This window comes from Carassius auratus, chromosome 12 (genome assembly GCF_003368295.1).
Source record: "Carassius auratus strain Wakin chromosome 12, ASM336829v1, whole genome shotgun sequence".
Taxonomy (NCBI): domain Eukaryota; kingdom Metazoa; phylum Chordata; class Actinopteri; order Cypriniformes; family Cyprinidae; genus Carassius; species Carassius auratus.
In genome coordinates, this window is record NC_039254.1 from 13,665,344 (window position 1) to 13,686,524 (window position 21,181).

General features: G+C 40.3%; 1 protein-coding gene across 1 annotated transcript; it reads right to left on the reverse strand.

Annotated features, from left to right (window-relative positions):
* Positions 1-1,580: 1,580 nt before the first annotated feature.
* LOC113111897 (potassium voltage-gated channel subfamily H member 6-like) lies at positions 1,581-20,606 on the reverse strand (the record flags this gene model as incomplete). The annotated part of the gene is made up of 11 exons (XM_026277087.1): positions 1,581-3,506; positions 4,392-4,599; positions 4,822-4,993; positions 8,552-8,830; positions 9,105-9,201; positions 9,650-9,843; positions 9,968-10,220; positions 10,355-10,554; positions 14,060-14,456; positions 17,428-17,853; positions 20,421-20,606. Coding segments are annotated over 11 exons (2,682 nt in total), but the record flags the coding sequence as incomplete, so codon positions are not given.
* Between the last annotated feature and the right edge of the window lie 575 nt (positions 20,607-21,181).

A 21,181-nucleotide genomic window follows, 5' to 3' on the forward strand; every position in this document is an offset into this window, starting at 1 on the left:
CCTCCGGCTGGACGAACACCCCTTCAATGCCTCCATTGTTCCAAATGACAACGTGTGCCTTTTGTTAACTACCCGACTCTAGCATCCAGTTAATATGTCACTTCTTTGAGGAAAGACGTGAATGTTCTGTCCTTGCCATGTCAATACCAATTCTTTGGTGCCATTTAATACATTATGCAGTTATTTTCACTAAACCAAATCTTAAATTTCAGATATTTGAAAATCTATCAGGCTCTAACAGTTGAACTGTTGATTTTCCTGAATACGGAATGAGAAACTTGGCTTTGGGAGTATGTGAAGCAGTAGTCACAGATGATGAACTGGGGTGAGAGAGTGATATAATGTGTGCTAATGGCACTCCAGTGTGTTTCCACGTCAGCTCAAACAATGACGGGATTGTTTTTCACAGTAAGAGATGGGGAATTTCTTCCTTGTTTCGGCTTAGCCAACACAGTCTGCATAGTTTTTTGGTCCAGGCTATTGGTTCAGTTAGAAAAATTTGTAGAAATAGATACAAAATCATATAGGAGCAACCATTTTGAACTTCCTGAGCAATGGGGAGCTTTTATACTTTTCCAATCAACTTTTTTTTAGCAATTACGTTTGATGCCACTACTGATGCAGAAATAACAAACCTCCCCGTTTGACTTCTTTCAGTTGCCTTCTTTTGCTTTGTGATGCTAAACTGGCATGTTTATTCTTCCCAAGAACAATAAGAAGATTTTTAATATTTTCATTTTAGATGTAAAACTCAAATTTATGGCAAGTCACAGAGTTTTAGATCCAGCTCTTTTTGTAATGCCAGATATCAGCATTGATGGCAGCCAATATGACTTCAGGATCCAAAGTCTATGCAAAAACATCGAAGGAACTTTAAAATCTGTTATTGCTATGATTTTAACAAAATATACACACTTTGAATATTTAATGTTGTACCTTTTATATAATTGTTCAAATCTCAGCTTGTGGTTGAATGGTAGAATAATTTTTTTATGTAATATTGCTATTTTTCTCGTGAGCCAACACGATTTATTGTAAATATACTGTATACAATAATTGACTTGATGCACTGTGATCTGTGCACTCTAGTTGAGTATTTACAAAAATCTTGTGAGAGATATTTTAAACAGTGCTTCTGGGTAACATAAGTGGCTTATTAGTGGTTTCTATATTACTGGTAAGGAGGTACATTTTGATGCTTATAACTAGGCTGAATAATCTCATCTACTCTTTTATTTTACAAAAAGTATTTTGAGAGATAATGCAATTTAATGAAATCAGAGACAAACTCCAATCCATGCAATTTCATGGCAGCTGTAGACAGGATGCATTTAAGAAGTTTGAATCAATGAATTAACTTCAGTATAACCCCTTCATAAGCTATATTCATTCTTCTGTCAGTGTTATATGTGCTTAGTAAGCATAAACTTACGTTTTCATAAGATTATGGTTCATAAATTGGCAGTTCTACATACATATTATCTTGTGTTAAAAATTTACTTAAATTTCTTTACAGATAAATATACAGAAGAATATACATATGCGATATCAAATCTAAAAAGTCCAAAAATAGCCTTTATTGATCTGACTTCTCGATCTCGATCTGAAATCTGTGACCTGTGATGAATACATGAACACGTGGTCATGGAGTCACATAATGAGGAAGTAGAGACGAGAAGATAATGTTCAGTTGTATATCATCAGCAAACAGTGCCACACAGAGGACAGTGTTCAATACTGAAATCATCAAATCATATTCCTGAAAAAATGTTTTTATAAAAAAAAAAATGTAAAGCTTAAAAATAGTTTTGCGGATAAATGTAGATTTAAATCTTGCATATGAATTGATTTACTTTTACTGAATGCTGCTTTAGTTTAATGCCAGTGAAATAATCAGAATATGTCATGATAATACCATTTTTAAGGGTGTGATCAGATCAAGGTGCTACTATCCAAAACAACTTAGAAACCATATAACAGCACCCTAGCAACCATATACAACATGCTAGCAACCGCTTAGCATTCACCCAGAACACCCTAGCAACCACCCAGAACACCTTAACATGTAGCAATGCATAACAAAAACCTTAGCAATCACCCAGAACATCAAAGCAACTACTAAATACAACAGTCTACCAACTGACAAACAACAATCCAGAACACCCTAGCAACATCATAGCAACTCCTTATCAACCAACTGGAACACCCTAACACCTTAGCAACCACACAGAACACCCATGTAATAATGCTATGTAACAATGCATAGCAACATCTTAGTGACCACCCTAACAAGAAGCAACTGCATAACAATAACTTAGCAACCACCCAGAACACCCAAGCAACAGCATAACACCCTAGCAACCAGACAGAACACTCCAACAAGTAGCAACTGCATAACAATAACTTAGCAACCACCCAGAACACCCCATCAAGTAGCAACTGCATAGCAACATTTTAGCAACCACCCAGATTAACTAAAACTACTTGAAATTCGAAACATTCAAACCTTTTCAGAAAAGATTGTCTACATTTTTTATATATATATATATATATATATATTATCTGATAAACCAATAAATCTGGTGGATCTTTAAAGAACAGCACCCTAAATAGTCTTATTTCTCTTTTAATTTGAAGCGTTTTCAGTCAATTAAAGCAACATGGTGAAAATACTCAAATATCTTAACCGCTATTCTAAAAGCATATTTATATTCCTGCTAATTATTCTCTTTTGGACTTTTTAAAACACTTTCTGTAAAGACAAAATTCTTGACTACAAAAAAGGGATTGAACATAGTTTTAATTACAGCACATACACAGAATACTGCAGACATAAAGAGGCATTATTTGGTTAGGTTTACTGTATCATTTCAAAACATTATCAGCTACTGTACTGTGACTGTTTCCTGAGTCTCACTGCATGGTCAACATGCCATCAATGGTCACTGACATTCGTCTTGAGGTTTGAGATGCTTATGTTGTGGCTTTTGTAGGATATTGTCCTGTAGTGTTTGTATTTAAATGTTTGTTATCTGTCTTTGATTGCTGAGAAGCTTGAGTTTTTTTGCTGGTTTAAGGTTGTCCTAACTGATGGGCAGCAACACATGGTTAACCAAGATGGTCAATTTGCATGGTCTTAACATCCACAACAGAATAAAGCTGGGTTGACCGTGACTGTGTCTGGATGTGTTCTCATTGTTATGTTACGATAATCCGATTGATGGTGTGTTGTGATTTTAGCTGACTGGTAAGGCAGGGTCAGACATGTGTTTGGGAATTTCTTCCAGGTGTGACGAAGTGTCCAGGTTGCCAGGCAATGAGGGAAAGTGGAGGGACGAACAGAGGCGTGGTGCATCAATCAAAATGGGCTGAAGGGCTGGGGCTGAAACAGCATTCGTTTCCAGTTTATCGGGTACACAATCGTCTGACGCAGCTCCCATGTGAACACCACTGGACAGAGAACCCTGGGAATTTGACTTGAATATGGAATCTGGCTGGGCTGAACTCTGGAAACAGAGAGTTAATGATAGTTATAAACCAATAACACTGTTGATTGTCATCAGTTTAGTGAATACAGCTAAAGCTAAAGGTTAGTATTTAGTATCAGGATGGTTTTGTAATGACAAATTAAAAGTTCTGTTAGTAAGCAACCCTTTTTAAAAAGAAGTACACTTGAGCATACTTTTAAAAGTATGTAATAATATACTTAAAAATATATACACGGTTGGTGCTGATAGCTGACATGCAGTTCTGTTTCATTACGGGCGACCCAAGTTCAAATCCTGCTTCGAGGACCTTTCCTAATCCCTCCCCTCTCTTTCTCCCACCATATATTTATATATACATATACAAACTTCTATTTTATATACACTTGCTATTAAAATTCAGTTACAGTTTATTGTATTAATTTAAATTTACATTAAATATCATTATTTGAACTTAAGAGGATATATTTGATCTACTTCAGTAGGTAACTTCATAATATGTAACTTTACAATTATTCTAATATCTTTAAATTATGGTACTGACAAGCATTTACAGCGAACTTAAATATATATATTTTTCTTTGCATTTGTGCTTTAGTACTACACAACACATAAAAATGTGTACTTCTTTAAAGCATGACAAAATATTAAAATAATGATTTTAATTTAACTTTTAATTGTAATAATTATAATGAATTAAATTGTAACAATTTGACTATTTAAAAGTGTACTTATGTGAGTTAAGGGTTAAGGTCATACAAACCATAAAAAAAAAAACATTATCTGCAAATACAGTATAAAAAAAAAAATTAAGATATGAAGTACACTACAAAAGCACATTCAGTGTAATAACACAGGTCTTTTTGTGTGGCATTGAAAAGCACCTTTACTGGACAGCATTTTCACCTGAATAGTGGCATTTCTACTGTCCAGCTGAATGTTTGGGATCGGGTACATGCTGTGAAGTACTGGGCTGCCTCTTCCATACAGTACAGCAGGGTCAGGAGGGTGCTTCCCAGGTAATACAGTGCTATATGCTGGGGGCACTGGAGCAATCTGTCGCTGGAGAAGCTGAAGGATCACGCTGATGTCTGCTGTCATTCTGGTCTCCAGTCTGGGAGAATCAGAGCAGGACACTGCAGCATTTAAGTAGCTATTTACTAGATACCTTCATCCATTCAAATATCATTAAGTGACAGCACCTGGTAGCTGTATGTGTCAATGAAATGAAGAGAGCATCGTAAACAAAACGTTCTTCATTCTCGTTTCTTATGATGGGCAATAAATGACAACAGAACTGTCAGTTTTATTTAGTTAAAGTGTTTGCACCATCTACCTATTGAGTTGGGTCTGCAGTAGCTCCAGTCTGGACTCAAGTTCACTGGGTTGATGCTCAAATAGCGGTGATGGGAATGAGGTCCGTACAGATAGGGGGCGCCGAGTCTGTTCAGTGAAATGAGCTGCCTGGTGGTCAGGCCAGTAATGGTACAATCCAGATGGAGGAGGAGCTTGTGTCAAAAGGAGATATTGAATAATAACATTCCAACAAATAAAGAAAGGCATCTGGATTTACAGTATTCCAGTTAAAGTTCAGGTCTGTTAGATTTTAAAGATGCACACTTTCATCTGTCAAAATGTTATTACTAAACAGTAGTTGCAATGACCTAAAATGACCCAGTTCTCCATTCCAGTGCTGCAGTAATGTATTTTTTAGGCCAACCTAGAAATTTGCATCACCTATTTTTTTTCACCGGCTTTTGAATTATTGTAGAAACTGAGCTCTGTGACCAACAAGAGTTTGATTCGTCTGTTCACCATGAATGTAAAATTTAAGCAAAAATAAAGGCTGTAAATGAACTACATGATCACATGACGTCAACATCATCACGATTAAGCTTTCAAAAACTCTTTCAGACGTTATAAAAACATTTTCCATGAAAGCAAAAAATGAAATTAACAAGGGTGATTTACTGATATATTTTATGTTGTAGAATAAAATGCAAAGATTTCTTGAGCTTGTGTTAACAAAGGACCTTTGAGTTCAGGATGACGGAATTGGAAGTACTAAAATGCTACCTTGTTTCTGGGTTCCTCTTCAGGAACTCGAGCTGCATCGAACAATGCTTTGGGGAACGCACTTAGCGTGAGCGACTCTGAATATCGTGTGTAATCAGTCCAATGGAAGAGTGTGACGTCACAGGCAGGGTGACGTAAGCGACCAGGAATAAAAGCAGGTGCCGTGCAGCTGGCGTCAGCTTCGCGTCTTTCAGCAAGCGCACAGTGTGTGTGTTTGTCTTGTGAGTCTTATATACTGCTGTCTGTCCAGTTAAAGCTCTAACTGAAATCTAAGCATAGTGATGGCGATTCCACGTTATAGGTTGTGTGTTCCTCCCTGCTCGCGATATATAACGGGTGGGGATACACACAGCTTTCGTGTGGTTTGCCTGGGAGCAAAGCATGCTGAATCGGCTCTTGAGGGGGCCGACTACCCGCACAGTGAGCATATGTCAGTGCAGCTGCTTCGTTCCCGGAGGGCCCTCTTTGAGGAGGGGGCCTTCGCCAGCGTTCCCCTGGAAGAAACCTTGGTTCTTGAATCAGGGCCCGGTGCTGGGAGCTCCTTGTCGCCGTGTAATACTAGCGACGGATGCATCTCTCACCGGCTGGGGTGCAGTCATGAGTGGCCACCCTGCCCGTGGTCTGTGGAGCGGTCGCCATCTAACATGGCATATCAATTGTCTAGAAATGCTAGCAGTTTATCGTGCACTGAAGCACTTCCTCCCAGACCTAAGGGGTCACCATGTGTTGGTGCGCATCGACAAAACATTGGTGGTCTCTTACATCAACCACCAGGGAGGTCTGCATTTGCGCCCTTTGTACAAGCTGGTGCACCAGATCATGGTGTGGTCCGAGAGCAAACTCCTCTCATTAAGAGCAGTATATATTCCTGGGAAACTAAATATGGGAGCAGACATACTGTCGAGGCAGGGGCCGAGGCCAGAGGAATGGAGGCTTCACCCAGAGGTGGTGAAGCAGATATGGAGAGTGTTTGGCAGGGCTCAAGTAGACCTTTTTGCGACTCAAGAGACATCACAATGTCCCCTTTGGTTCTCTCTAGTTCATCCAGCTCCTCTGGGACTGGACGCTATGGTACAGACCTGGCCGAGGCTTGGTCTGTACGCCTTTCCCCCTATTGCTCTGCTCCCGGGAGTTCTGGCGAGAGTACGCCGGGACGGGGTCCGTCTGTTATTAGTAGCCCTGTTCTGGCCGGGCCGAGTATGGTTCGCAGACCTGGTCTCACTCCTCGACGGCTCTCCATAGGAGATACCGATCAGGACAGACCTACTCTTACAGGCGCAGGGCACGATAATTCACCCTCGCCCAGAGTTGTGGAAGCTGTGGGTGTGGCCCCTGAGGGGGCACAACTATTAGCAGCTGATCTCTCAACCGAGGTTCTTGAGACCATCCTCCAATCCAGAGCTCCCTCAACGAGGAAACTGTTCGCCCTGAGGTGGAAACTCTTCACCTCATGGTGCAGAGACCGCCAGCTAGACCCAGCAAACTGCCCAGTTGGTACAGTTCTGGAGTTTCTACAGGCCAGGCTCTCTGAAGGTTTGCCTCCTCCATGTTGAAGGTTTACGTGGCGGCCATTGTGGCCTACCACGCCCTTCTCGATGTCCAGTCTTTGGGAAGACACCCCCTAGTTACACGTTTCCTCCACGGTGCGCTGAGGCTGAGACCTCCAGTATGGTCCCGTATTCCCCTGTGAGACTTGGTTGTGGTTTTAGAGACAATGTACAAACCCCCGTTTGAACCCATTCAAGATATTTCAGACAGACATCTTACACTTAAAACCTCCTTTCTGTTGGCTATCACCTCTCTGCGGAAAGTAGGAGATCTCCAGGGCCCTCTCTGTGGCCCCCAATTATCTTCAGTTTGCACCTGGTATGACCAAAGCGTTCATATACCCTCGAGCAGGATATGTTCCTAATGTTCCCTCTGTTACACCACGACCTGTAGTGCTGCAGGCCTTCTGTCCTGCTCCCTTTCGGGAGCTCAACCAAGCGTAGCTAAATTGTATGTGTCCAGTTAGAGCGCTGGACGCATATGTCCACAGAGCTGCCCTGTGGAGAAAAACTGACCAATTGCTTGTATGCTACGGTCCCCCCAAGAGGGGTTCTCCTGCTTCTAAGCAGACTATTAGTCGTTGGATAGTCGAAGCTATCAACGCCACCTATGAGTCCACTGGTCGTCCCTCAATGTCGGGAGCCAAGGCTCACTCTACTCGGGGTATGGCGGCCTCCAAGGCCTTCCTAGCAGGTGTATCCATGCTGGACAATGCTGCGGGGTGGTCCACGCCTTCTACGTTTGTTAAATTCTATGGCCTAGACATGCCAGTCACTCCAGGCGCTTCTGTCCTCTCGTCCTAAGCTGTGCTCTTCGGATACACACTAGGCAGGGGTTTGGTAGTCTGGCGGCATTGGTACTCGTTCCCCAAAGCGTTGTTCGATGCAGCTCAAGTTCCTGAAGAGGAACGTCTCTAGGTTACGTATGTAACCCTAGTTCCTCGAGGGAACGAGACGCCACGTCTCGGAGCCATACCCCCGGCACTTGCTGGTACTCAAAGCTGACGCCAGCTGCACAGCACGTGCTTTTATAGCTTCCTGGTCGCTTACATCACCCCGTCTGTGATGTCACGCTCTTCCATTGGACTGATTACATATGATATTCAGAGTCGCTCACACTAAGCGCGTTCCCCAAAGCGTTGTTCGACGCAGTGTCTCGTTCCCTCGAGGAACTAGGGTTACATAATTAACCTAGAGACGTTTTGGACTATAGCAACATGTCTCCTTGCAGCACACCATGGTTTGGCTTTGGGATTTAGATTTGACATTGTTGTAATGCTGGAGTCACACCAATAGATAATCAGTATAATGTCCAAGACCAGAGCAAAATGCAAAAAAATAAACAAATAAAAAACCCTACACAGTGCACCTTTAAATATTAAATATCTCTTGAGGCTTTTGAGCACCTTAATGCTAATATTTAAATAAATACTGTATACCCACCCAAATGCCCCATATGCATGCCAGGCTCTCTGCTGACCCCAGAAGCACCTCGCAGTGGTATTAGTCTCACAACAGAAGAGGGGTAGTCCAGATGATCTGCATCTGAGGTGTACAGCTCACAGGGGCTGATGGGAGACTTGCTGAGGTTTTCACTGGACTGCAGTGTAGAGCTTCCACAGCTCCACAGCTCCTCCCAGTGCATGTGAGCGGTTGGAGAATGATGGTGACCCAGGGCCAAACACATCTGAGATGGGTACGAGTCATTCTGGTCCATTCCATCTTGAATAGCAAGACAAGTGCAATTTTTAGGTAAAAAGTCGTGTGCTCTCATGATCTATTTCCTGAATTCATCCTTTTTCAACTAAATTAACTGCTTTAGCTTTAACACGATCTTTAATATTTTCTCTGCAAATTCAATATATGTCCTGTAGTGAAGCATAGATGTGAACTATGGCAAACTGTGCATTAAATTATGCTGAAATATGTAATGTTTCAGTTTTTTGCTATATACAGTTAAGGTCCTTTTACCTTAACAATTGAATGTTCTACTCACCTGGCCTGTTGCGTCTGTCTAGTGAGTTTTGGTGGTGTCGTATGCCATTCATATGGTATCCACAGTCCAGATTTTCACTGGTCATCATCTGTTCAGCCTGATTACATATCAGTTAAAACAATGGTTACTGAACAAAGAGCTTGAACTTGTTAATCACATAAGCTGACATTTGTTATGGTGACTAGAATGTGTGATTCTTGAGATGCAGAACTCAATGGTTTGGATTTGAACACTTGAATGCTCTTCATCTAAATGCATTCACTTTATTTGATCAAAACCAACCTATCAGATAACTTCACATGAATTGAAATGTACATTAATTAGATGCTAAATTACCTTTAAAACAAACATTACTCCAAAAGTATTGTGCTGTCAAATGTTAGATATCAGACAATACTGCACCTCTGAACATATTTAGCATTAATTAATTCAAATTAATAATTAATTAAGGCAATTTCTTGATACATAAAGGTCTATTTTATCTCAGTATTCAATAATCAGTGAGGGATATGTATAAATGTGTGTGGGGTGTGAAGTTTACACACGTCTCGTAGGTTAAAGGTGATTTCTAGGTTCCTCCGAAAGCTCTCGCCAAACGCAGGGTACATGTCCAGCACCTCTAGAAGGTCATCTCTTTGGATACGGTGAAGGTCACAGTAGGTGAGTGCAGTAACATCAGCGTTACTGTGACCAGGATCTGTGTAAAGATTTATAGGCTCGCCAAAGACATCATTCTTCCCTGTATGTGAAACAGGAAGTCGTTTTTATTAGCCTTTAAAAAAGACAAATCAATCTTAAAAATAAAATAAAATAAAACTCAGTCAGTGGATCAGTGGTTTGCTGAGGTTTAATTTTGATCTCACCCAAGATAGCCAGCACAATGTTATGTTGAGACACTTGAATGGAACCACGGGAGATGAAGTGGAGGGCTTTGATCACGTCGCCGTGGTGATAGAGGGTGTCACCAGGTGGCGAGTGAGTGGTTTTGAAGCGCATAGCAAGAGCTCTCAGACATGCTTTACTCACCCCCTGGAATACCTTACAGTTCTGCAGCAGACTACGATTCAGATGCAAGCAAATATCAGCTTGCAAACACTCAGGAAAACCTTTCAGGACCTGCAATTAGAAAAAAAGAAGTACTATACTACACACGTACAGTACGTTCCTTTTATACAGATCTATCTATAATATAGACAGGAATGATATTGGAGTTATGACTTGACTCATTTCGGCTCAGGTATGTGACCTACTGCATTCATATCAATGCCACTGGTGTAGGACCAGGCGTGTTGAAAATATTCCTCCAGTCTCTGCCTCAGTTCTCCAGGTATCTGATGGAAGCGGATAAACTCTGTAACCCGCAGCATCTGGGTGTGATAGCGCGTTGTTCCCGAATAAAGCCTCTGAATTATTGCAGAGACATTCCCGAATATGCTGGCATACATAAGAGCTAAGACAAAATCAATAGAAAATATTTTGTCAACAGCAGAATTTTTTGACATAGAGGTAAGAGGATTATTATTATTAATTAAAAGTAAAATGAAGTAAAACTTTTATTTATGTATTTATTTTTCAGCTAGTAGCCAAGATATAATATAGAATCTTTTATTTAAAACATTTTTAAAAAATGTATCATTTCATTGGATAATAAGAATTTAAAATGGGGGAAAATATCATTATGAAATAAATGTTTTTCTCTAATACACATTGTCCACAATTAATGGCCCCCTTTTATTCAACACTTTTTGAAACCTCCATTTGCCAGTTTAATTAACAGGTCTAAATTTTCTCCTATAATGCCTGATGAGGTTAGAAAACACCTCACAAGAGATCAGAGACCATTCCTTCATCCAGAATCACTTCCCAGCTCCATGTTGGTGCTTCTCTTCTTCAGTTCACCACACTGATTTTCTGTAGGGTTCAGGTCAGAGGACTGGAATGGCTATCGCAGAAGCTTGGTTTTGAGGTCAGTGACCCATTTCTGTTTTGTTTTTGAGGTTTGTGTTATTGTACAGTTGGAGGATCCAAACATGGCCCATTATAAGATTTGTAACAGAGTCAGTCACTTACTGATTTTTTTATCTGTTGGTATTTGATAGAAACCATGATGCCATATGTCTTAACAAGATGTCCATCTGGCCCAAGAAGCCAGTCCCATTTGAAGTTCCAGTAATGTCTGATAACTGAATATGCTTTAGTTTGTTTTTGGACAATCTAGGATAATTTTTCTTGTAATAATTATTTGAAATATGTTTATATGTACTATGTAATCATATGTACAACATTTGGTGAGCTTGATATTTCAAGCTCTTCATCAAATGAAGTAGATATGATTTTAGATTTTTAGATATTAGATCCAGCATGTGTTTTACTTTGCCATAAACATCACTATGGCTAAAATTAAAAAAAGTTCACAAAACAGAAACGACTAGGCTAAGATTATAAGAGAATAGTTCAGATCCTCCTCAACTCTGGGTAGGTCACCGACATTAGCTTTTTAGATCTTTGAGGTCTAAATGTTACTAGCCAGAATGATTAGTGGGAATGTTCAGGACAGTAGCACAAAATACAAAATACATATTAAATATTATATATATATTCGATATTATTTCAGCCTTTCTATTTTAATAGGAAAACGTCTCGGTTAAACATGTAACCCTCATTCCCTGAAGCAGCAAATGGATATGTAACGTTGACAGATGATAAGGGTGTCACTCTGGAACCCCAATCACCTCTGAACTTTAGAAGAAAAGGCCAATGAGAATTGGTGAGTTGAATTTGCATGCCAAGCCACTCCCCATTACCTACGTATATATAAGATGGCGGCGTGCAGCCACTCATTCAGATTTGTGCTGAGGAGCCAAGACGCATCCCGGCATTTAGCGCAGTTCGATGTTGTTGCATGATGGATGTAACATCTTCGTACCCTCCTTCAGGGAACAAGGGTAACATATGTAACTGAGACATTCCCTTTCAGTCAGTCACGTTCGACGTTAGGGGTCCCTATGGAAAACTTCATAACCCGATCTCGGTTATGTCATTTGAGGATACAAATGCATGTCAGTACAAATATATCTCAAATCGTAACCTTCCCAACGCACTGTCAGCCAGATAAGGGGGCCCAACAACCTAATTGTCAACCGTTGGGGAGAGCACAATGACAAAAAAGTAAGATCATGTGAAAAACTTGAATGAAGGAATTAAAGGGAACATGGTGGAATCAAGCCTTGGCAGAATCTGAAACATCAATGCCAGATACAGAGAGAAGAACTCTCTTCCGGACGCAGTAACAGAGTTCTCTGCCAAGTCTGTAACTGCAGAGCAACGGAGGTCCCAGAGTCCACCGGCGAAGAACAACTGGGAAAAGTGCACGTATCCTAACTTGGAATGGTGCCGCAAGCTAAACACTGAGCCTGCCTCCTGCAAATTACCTGATATTACCCAACTCGCCGGAGGACACAGGCTCCACCTGAAGATTATAGAATCTTGCAAAAGCATTAGGTGTTGCCCAACCTGCAGCCCTACAGATGTCTGCAAGACAGGTGCCATGCGTCAACGCCCAGGAGGAGGCAACATTCTGAGTGGAATGAGACCTCACTCCCAGGGGGCATGGCTCACCTTGGAACTGGTATGCCAAGGTGATGGCATCCACCAACCAATGAGCCAACCTCTTTTTGGAGAGAGCAGTCCACTTCTGATGTCTAAAACTCTGGGTGCGTTTTATGTAAATGCACAAGGTGTGGACAGGACACAGCAACGCAAGGGCAATGTCTGCTTCATCCTAGGGCAGATTTTGTAGGCTCACAACCTAGTCACAAAAGGGAGTGGTGTGAACCTTGGGTACATAACTAGGCTGGGGTCTCAAGATAACATGATAATTAGCTGGACCAAACTCAAGGCACAATTTGTTAACAGAATGCCCAGCTCGAAGGTGGAGAGTCAACCTCCAGCCCGATGCTCTTGGCCACCTGGAGGAGCAAGGCCATCAACTAAGCCTTGAACTCCGACTGAGCATCTGATCAGGAGAATCTTCAGCTTCCAAAGACACGTTTACTATTTAAACTGAACTGAGCTGGATGATGACCACATCACTGAATTCAATGATGAACTGCCTTTAACTGAAAAAATTTACTATTGTCATTTTGGATTATTGATATAGATCACTATTTTCCTAATTAATGCTGTACAGTTGCTTTGACAAAATCTGTATTGTAAAAAGCGCTATATAAATAAAGGTGACTTGACTTGATAACCCCTCCTCTGATGCAGCGCTAGACATCTTATCCTCCGTGAGTTGAACCGGCGCCATCTTCCAGGAGCTTAACAGGGTTACACTGAGAGGGGCTGGACATTCATCGTGTTTGGCCCGATGGACCATTCCTGACCATGATCTTCAGGTCACCCTTGTCCCTAACCAACACAGCCCCAGAATCTTCAGGACCCTACAAACTGGGCTGGGTATAGCCAGAGGGAAGCCTCATTATGAAGAGAGACGTGACCTTAGTGTAGCCATGAACACGCACTCACAATGTGGGCTTAAGCCATACAGGAATGCCGTCTGAACATGCTTACAGCCCTGACACGCGAGACAGCGATTGTGACCATCATCAGAGGTAAGGAAATTACCGCACTAGCAGAGGGTTGGAAAAACATCTCAAAAGACACTCTCAACAATCATCCATGCTGTAGGAAACTGCTCTTTTAGCTGGTGTGCCCAGAGGAGGACCATAGCACAACAGGGCGATCTCTCCACTGAAATGCATGGGGGGGGGCACCATCTTATATACCCGTATGTATGGCAGAGTGACTTGGCATGTAAATTCCACTTGCCAATTCTCACTGGCCTTTTCTTCTAAAGCTCAGCAGTGATTGGAGCTCTCGAGTGAGACCCCTAACGTCAGTCGAAGTAACGTTGAACGTGACTGAAAGAGAACAAGCTTTATGCAGTAACTTACAGCCAATGAGCATGACACAGATCGAAAAAATCTTCTCCGAGTTGGTGTTTGGAGAGATGTTCCCAAAGCCCACGCTGGTCAGACTACTAAAGGTAAAATATAGTGCAGTGACGTATTTATCCTGAACGGAGGGTCCCGAGCTGGCATCACTGTCATTGTAATGCTTCCCCAGTTGGTCGGCCAGGTTATCCAGCCAGCCTGTCTTCATGTAAGGCCTCTCCAAATGACCAATGGCATACCAGATACACGCCAACCAATGAGCAATCAGCACAAAGGTGCACATGAGCAAGAAGAGGACTGCAGCTCCATACTCTGAGTATCTATCTAATTTTCTGGCTACCCGGACCAAGCGCAGCAGACGAGCTGTCTTCAGTAGGCCAATGAGAGTGGCTGTCGTCTGCAAATTGGATGATGGGAGGACAAGGGAAGAATATTATCAGATACGTTTCAGTCTGATATGGTCAGTTTTTAAAGGGATAGTTCACCCAAATAGCAAAATTATGTCATTAATAACTTACCTTCATGTTGTTCCAAACCCGTAAGACCTCCATTTATCTTTGGAACACAGTTTAAGATATTTTAGATTTAGTCCGAGAGCTCTCAGTCGCTCCATTGAAACTGTGTGTACGGTATACTGTCCATGTCCGGAAAAGTAAGAAAAACATCATCAAAGTAGTTCATGTGACATCAGAGGGTCAGTTAGAATTTTTTGAAGCATCGAAAATACATTTTGGTCCAAAAATAGCAAAAACTACGACTTTATTCAGCATTGTCTTCTCTTCCGTGTCTGTTGTGAGAGAGTTCAAAACAAAGCAGTTTGTGTTATCCGGTTCGCAAACGAATCACTCGAACTCTCCAAAAGAAGTATTGGTGATCCGAAAACCAATGCAACCGATTCTTGACTCATGAACGAGTTCGTTATCTGGCTCGGCTCGGTTTTCATCTTCAGTTCTCTTCACAGCAGTTCAATCAGTGTACTGTTTGAGTGCATGCATTACTCCGGGATATTGGTTTGTTTGAACTCAGAGGGAGTGTCAGCCACATTAAGTCATTTGTGGATTAATGCGTATTGGAGACGCGAACCGTTTAAAACGATTCAGTTCGATTTGGTGAACTGGTTCAAAAAGATCCTGTTACATCGAATGATTCGTTCGCAAACCGGATATCACAAACTATTTTGTTTTGAACTCTCTCACAACAGACACGGAAGAGAAGACAATGCTGAATAAAGTCATAATTTTTGCTATTTTTGGACCAAAATGTATTTTCGATGCCTCAAAAAATTCTAACTGACCCTCTGATGTCACATGGACTACTTTGATGATGTTTTTCTTACCATTCTGGACATTGACAGTATACCGTACACACGGCTTCAATGGAGGGACTGAGAGCTCTCGGACTAAATCTAAAATATCTTAAACTGTGTTCCGAAGATAAACGGAGGTCTCACGGGTTTGGAACAACATGAGGACAAGTTATTAATCACATAATTTTGCTATTGGGTGAACTATCCCTTTAAATTAATATTAAACCCTGTATTATACAAAAAATCTGTTTTAAGTCTTAAAGGGGTCATATGAGGTTTCAAAAAAGAACATCATTTTGTGCATTTGGTGTAATGAAATGTGTTTATGCAGTTTAAGCTTACAAAGACATTATCACATACTGTACATTATTGTTTCTCCTCTATGCCCCGCCTTTCTGAAATGCATTGTTTTTTCTACAAAGCTCATCGGTCTGAAAAGTGAGGTGTGGTTTGATTGGCCAGCTATCCAGTGCTTTGTGATTTGCCAAATACCTCAAGCGTGTGACGGAAATGTTATGACCCTTGCCTTACTGTGATGCATGACTTGGTCAAAACACTGGCGACAAGACAAAAACAATAAAACCCATTACAAACAAGCCATTTGTTGCATCCAGTGGGGACATAATTATGGATTATGACTTATACTGTGTTTTTATGCATTGCATCGCGCCTTGTAAACATAAAACCATGTCTGCATTTGTGATCAAAGATGAGAAAAAAAAGCACTACTGCTCAAAACTCGTTTGAATCATCAGTGGCAAATCTACATATGTAAACGTACTTACAGACTTGAGTCAGAACAGCCGGCATTGTAGTCCTCTCTCCCAGGATCAGGAAACGGTCCTCCATAAAATGTGTTGCATACATCTAAATATTTGGGTTGATCTGTTCTTGGAAGGCCAAACAAAGTATTTTCAATACTTTGAAACAGCGTCTTCATGACATGGCACTGGCGGCAACAGCGAGAATCAAATGTTAAACCTCCTTTCTCTGCGTGAACATTTGGGTGACATTATTCAAATCTTCCCAAATTGTGACGTAGACATGTGGAAGTGCTTTTAAACAAGGCATTTTAGGAGGGCATGGACAAGTCTTAACTTAAATAAAGAATATCTCTTTGGGTTTGAGACTTTAGTCTTTGCAACTTTACAAATCTTCTTTATGCACCAACACTCCAAAGAGAAAGCAAAACTTGAAATCACATCATATGACCCCTTTAATAAATTTCATTAAGCAAAATTCATACACTTGAATACATGCAGATTAAAACTGGACGATAATATAGCTTACATTTTGCAACAATTCAAGCAATTAAGATATGCTATATAGTACTGTATATACACGGTGTATATTGCCATGAGTATACTGTATGTATGCAGATAAAGTTGAACATTTGATACAAATAAAGAGTTCAGATGCAAAAGCCTCTAAGTGCCATTTGAAAGTTTCTAAAATTAGCATTTTTCTCAGGCTCCTATGTTTAGGTCTAGTTATTTCATTTGAAATGACAACGAAAAAGAACCTATATGTTGGTTCAGTAATCTCACGTTAATGGCAATACGTAGGTTATTTTCATTGTTATTAAAAAGGAGTCTGATAAATGGCTAATTTTAGAAGATATTTCAAATGGCACTTAAAGGCTTTGGTATCTAAACTTTTCAAATACAAAAAAGGGAGACATTTTAACTTGTCCTTGAAGATCTCACTTCTTGAAAAATTCTGGATGATACCATTATCATGCGGAAGCTTCTTTTCATCACGGAATAAAAAAGGGGGTAATTGCAGCATCTGTCACAATTCTGACTACTCACAATTCTGATTTTAGCACAATTAAGACTTTTTCTTGAAATTCTGATGTAAATTTGCAATTTTCAGGAAAAGTTGGAACTGATAAATAACTTTTGCGAAAGTCAGAATTGAGAAAAAGAGATCTTTTATCTTTTCTATTTTGTATTCTGGTGCAGACACAAAGCTAAAGAATTGGGAGATGTAAACAATTCTGTTATTAATAGCCACAATTAATAGCCACATAGTCTAAAGAAGGGTCTGTAGTTCATTATACCTCATCTGATCCAGACCTGAAGATGAGCAGATCAAATGGAATCGCGGCCACCATGTCGATGAGAAACCAGCCTTTGATATAGTGGATGGCGATGAGCTTGGGATGGGTCACCACTTCATCGTTATGATTCACGTATGTCGTCCTGAAGGTAATAACGATATCTATGATGAACAGAATGTCCACAATCACGTCTACTACATTTAAGGGGTTACAAGTGTAACCACAGATTTTTCTCTTCTCCTGCTCCAGCTCATTGAGGAGGAAAGCTGCAGAGTACGGAGTGAAGACTGCTGTGTAGAGCACTAGCAGAAGAATGATCCAGTCCCACATGGCCTTGAAAGGACTGTAGTGCAGCATGATCCACTTGTGGATGTCTGGAGCCTGGAGCTTGTACTCGGGCAAAACATCTGCACCTAGAGACAGGACCTGGTCATGGAAAGAGATAATTAGCAAGAATTTGTAACAAATGGAGATAGATCAGGTGCTTTTGCTCTAAGCTAAACAAGAAAGAACAAGGTGGGATTTCATGTAGTTTTAAAGGAATATATCAGGTATAGCCACAAGGCAAAAAAGAAGCAAGTTAATATGTTTTTTAGGTTGGAAAAAGCAACTTTATCATTTTCTTACTCTTTCTGTTTAAAGTTATATCCAAAATCCAAACGTTGTTGCTAAACAATGCACAGTAAATGCGCGTCACATTTAATGTAGTTCTGCAAAATTTAGAGGCGAGTTCAATAGGAATCCAAGGACAAATAAAAAAAGCTCCCCATGCAAGTTTCACTCAAGTCAGTCAAGCAAAATTGCTGCTCTGACCGATAGAAAACTGCTTGGTTTGAAAGTGGCTATTGTGTGAGCAGTGTTTAATAAGTCACTACACTACTGACAATGGAAAAGGAACTGCTTTCTGCCCATGAAATTCCACAAATGTGACCACACCTTAAAGGGATACTTCATCAAAAATCTAAATTATGTCATTAATAACTCACCCTCATGTCATTCCAAACCCGTGAGACCTCCATTTTTTCTTCGGAACACTGTCCGAGAGCTCTCAGTCCCTCCATTGAAGCTGTGTGTACGGTATACTGTCCATGTCCAGAAAGGTAAGAAAAACATCATCAAAGTAGTCCATGTGACATCAGAGGGTCAGTTAGAATTTTTTGAAGCATCAAAAATACATTTTTGGTCCAAAAACTACCACTTTATTCAGCATTGTCTTCTCTTGTGTCTGTTGTGAGAGAGTTCAAAACAAAGCAGTTTGTGATATCCGGTTCGCGAACGAATCATTCGATGTAACCGTTTTTTTTTACCTTTCTGGACATGGACAGTATACCGTGCACACAGCTTCAGTGGAGGGACTGAGAGCTCTCGCACTAAATCTAAAATATCTTAAACTGTTTTCCGAAGATGGGTCTCACGGGTTTGGAACGACATGAGGGTGAGTTATTAATGATATAATTTTGATTTTTCGATGAACTAACCCTTTAACACTATAGAACCCTAATGCTTAAAGATACACCATGTAACTATTATTGAAAAACAATTAATGACAGAGCAAAAAATCTTCCAAACCATATCTTCAACCAAATTACACTTTGGTAAACCTATAATAATGGTTTATATTTTAGAGATATCTGGACAGATTTTGCAAGAAATTGCATACATACATGTAGAAGAGCATAAGTCACAGTGTAGCTTTAAAATGAATTAAAAATAGATTTGTTAACAGTTTTACAGCTCAAAAATACAGTTTTAACATATATAAAGTTGGCATGAAACAAAGGTCATTAAGGGTAATTGCCCAACCCTTGCTCTGATGGATTGAACTCAACTGACATGTGAAGTGAAGTGACATTCACTTCATTCCATTCAAGTATGGTGACCCATACTCAGAATTTGTGCTCTGCATTTAACCATCTGAAATGCACACACACACAGAGCAGTGAACACACACACACACACACACACACACACACACACACACACACACACACACACACACACACACACACACACACACACACACACACACACACACACACACACACACACACACACACACACACACACACACACACACACACACACACACACACACACACACACACACACACCCAGAGCAGTGGACAGCGGGGGTTCGATGCCTTGCTCAAGGGCACCTAAGTCGTGGTATTGAAGGTGGAGAGAGAGCTGTTCATGCACTCCCCCCACCCACAATTCCGTCCAGCCCGAGACTAGAACTCACAACCCTTTGATTGGGAGTCCGACGCTCTAACCATTAGGCCACGACTTCTCCCCATGGAGTAAAATCACACAAATTAACATTAACTTTATGTGATGTTTTCAATTTTTCAAGAACAGAAGGGAAACTTACTACAATCTATGCATGTGCAGTGTCTTTATATTATTATCAGATAAAAGACAAAAAGGTGAAATTGTCAACTGAACACTTGGAAATGTGACCGGTTAACAGACAGGAAGATAAGTGATGATTAGGGTAAGGTGCTTAGAGTTTGGGTAGACTGGCACATTAAGCTTTCCCGAAATAACCATCAAAACAACATGTGGTGTGTATAATGACACTCCACAGTTTTGGACCAAGGGCCACAGGGGTTATGGATTTTTGGCATTGCACTGAGGGTTCATGTCTCTGTCTTAACGATCTTTCCATGAGTTTTTGGCCACATTTTTATTTTTCCATGTGACACCTGCCATGATTATTCCAACATCCACTTTCAAGCGCACAGTATGATTCTTTTAATATTTTATTTTTTACAACTTTTGGATGTGTGAGGACCTGAATTATTATTTTGTTTTTTTTAACAGTACAATAGCTGGAAGTTTTCACAAAAATGAAGGAACAATTTAACACAAACAAAATTATTTGTGGTTATACTTATATTTTTATACCACTTTACATAATATTAAGCTAAACTACAGAATGTAATCCAGCCACAAATCTACATCCAAAATGGAAGCCGAACAATGAATCTTACCTGCGTGACCTTCTCTGTCACTTTTTGTGTGCGCTCCTTCACCCTTGGAGTAACAAGCTCGATGTTGCAGGCTGCTGTTGAGTTATTGGATGGCCTGGGTCGACGCAGGTTTAGTTCGAATGAAGAAAAAGCTTTCATCCGCTCAGATCTGGAGGTAGAGTTCCACAAACTGGACTTCAATTCTTTATGATAAAAGAAAAAAATTGATTACAAACCAGATCATTTTTTTAATGGATTGCATTTTATTACGTTCATTTAAGTATCATATGTGTCTCAGATGTTTCTCCAGAAGTAACAATACAATAGACATATGGGTTAATTGTTATACACCTCTACAGTACATTAATGTAGATTGCATGGCTCAGATAATATGATATTTTTAACGATTTGATGAGACATGTTTGAAATCTCTGACTTTTGTTCTTAGGCTTTGGTATCTTGGCAATCTAAGCACATTTTGACAAGTTATTACAACCTTCTGAAAATGTACTGGATACACATGTGATTACTGGGGTCTTAGGGAAAACATCTGAGAAGCAGGAGAATTTTCTGAAAGCAGTTTGCATTCTTTTTAATCTCATTACTGCCTAGGAGAGACAATTAAGATATTATGGAGATATCTTAGTGATTTTTATTTCCTAAAGATGACCTGTAGACACATAAATAATTTTCCTCATTCATATGAAGATCCATTCTGCTCCTCTTTACCAAAGAGATTCTGCACTGCTTTGGAACCCAAATAGTTGCTTTTTGTCCAGAAT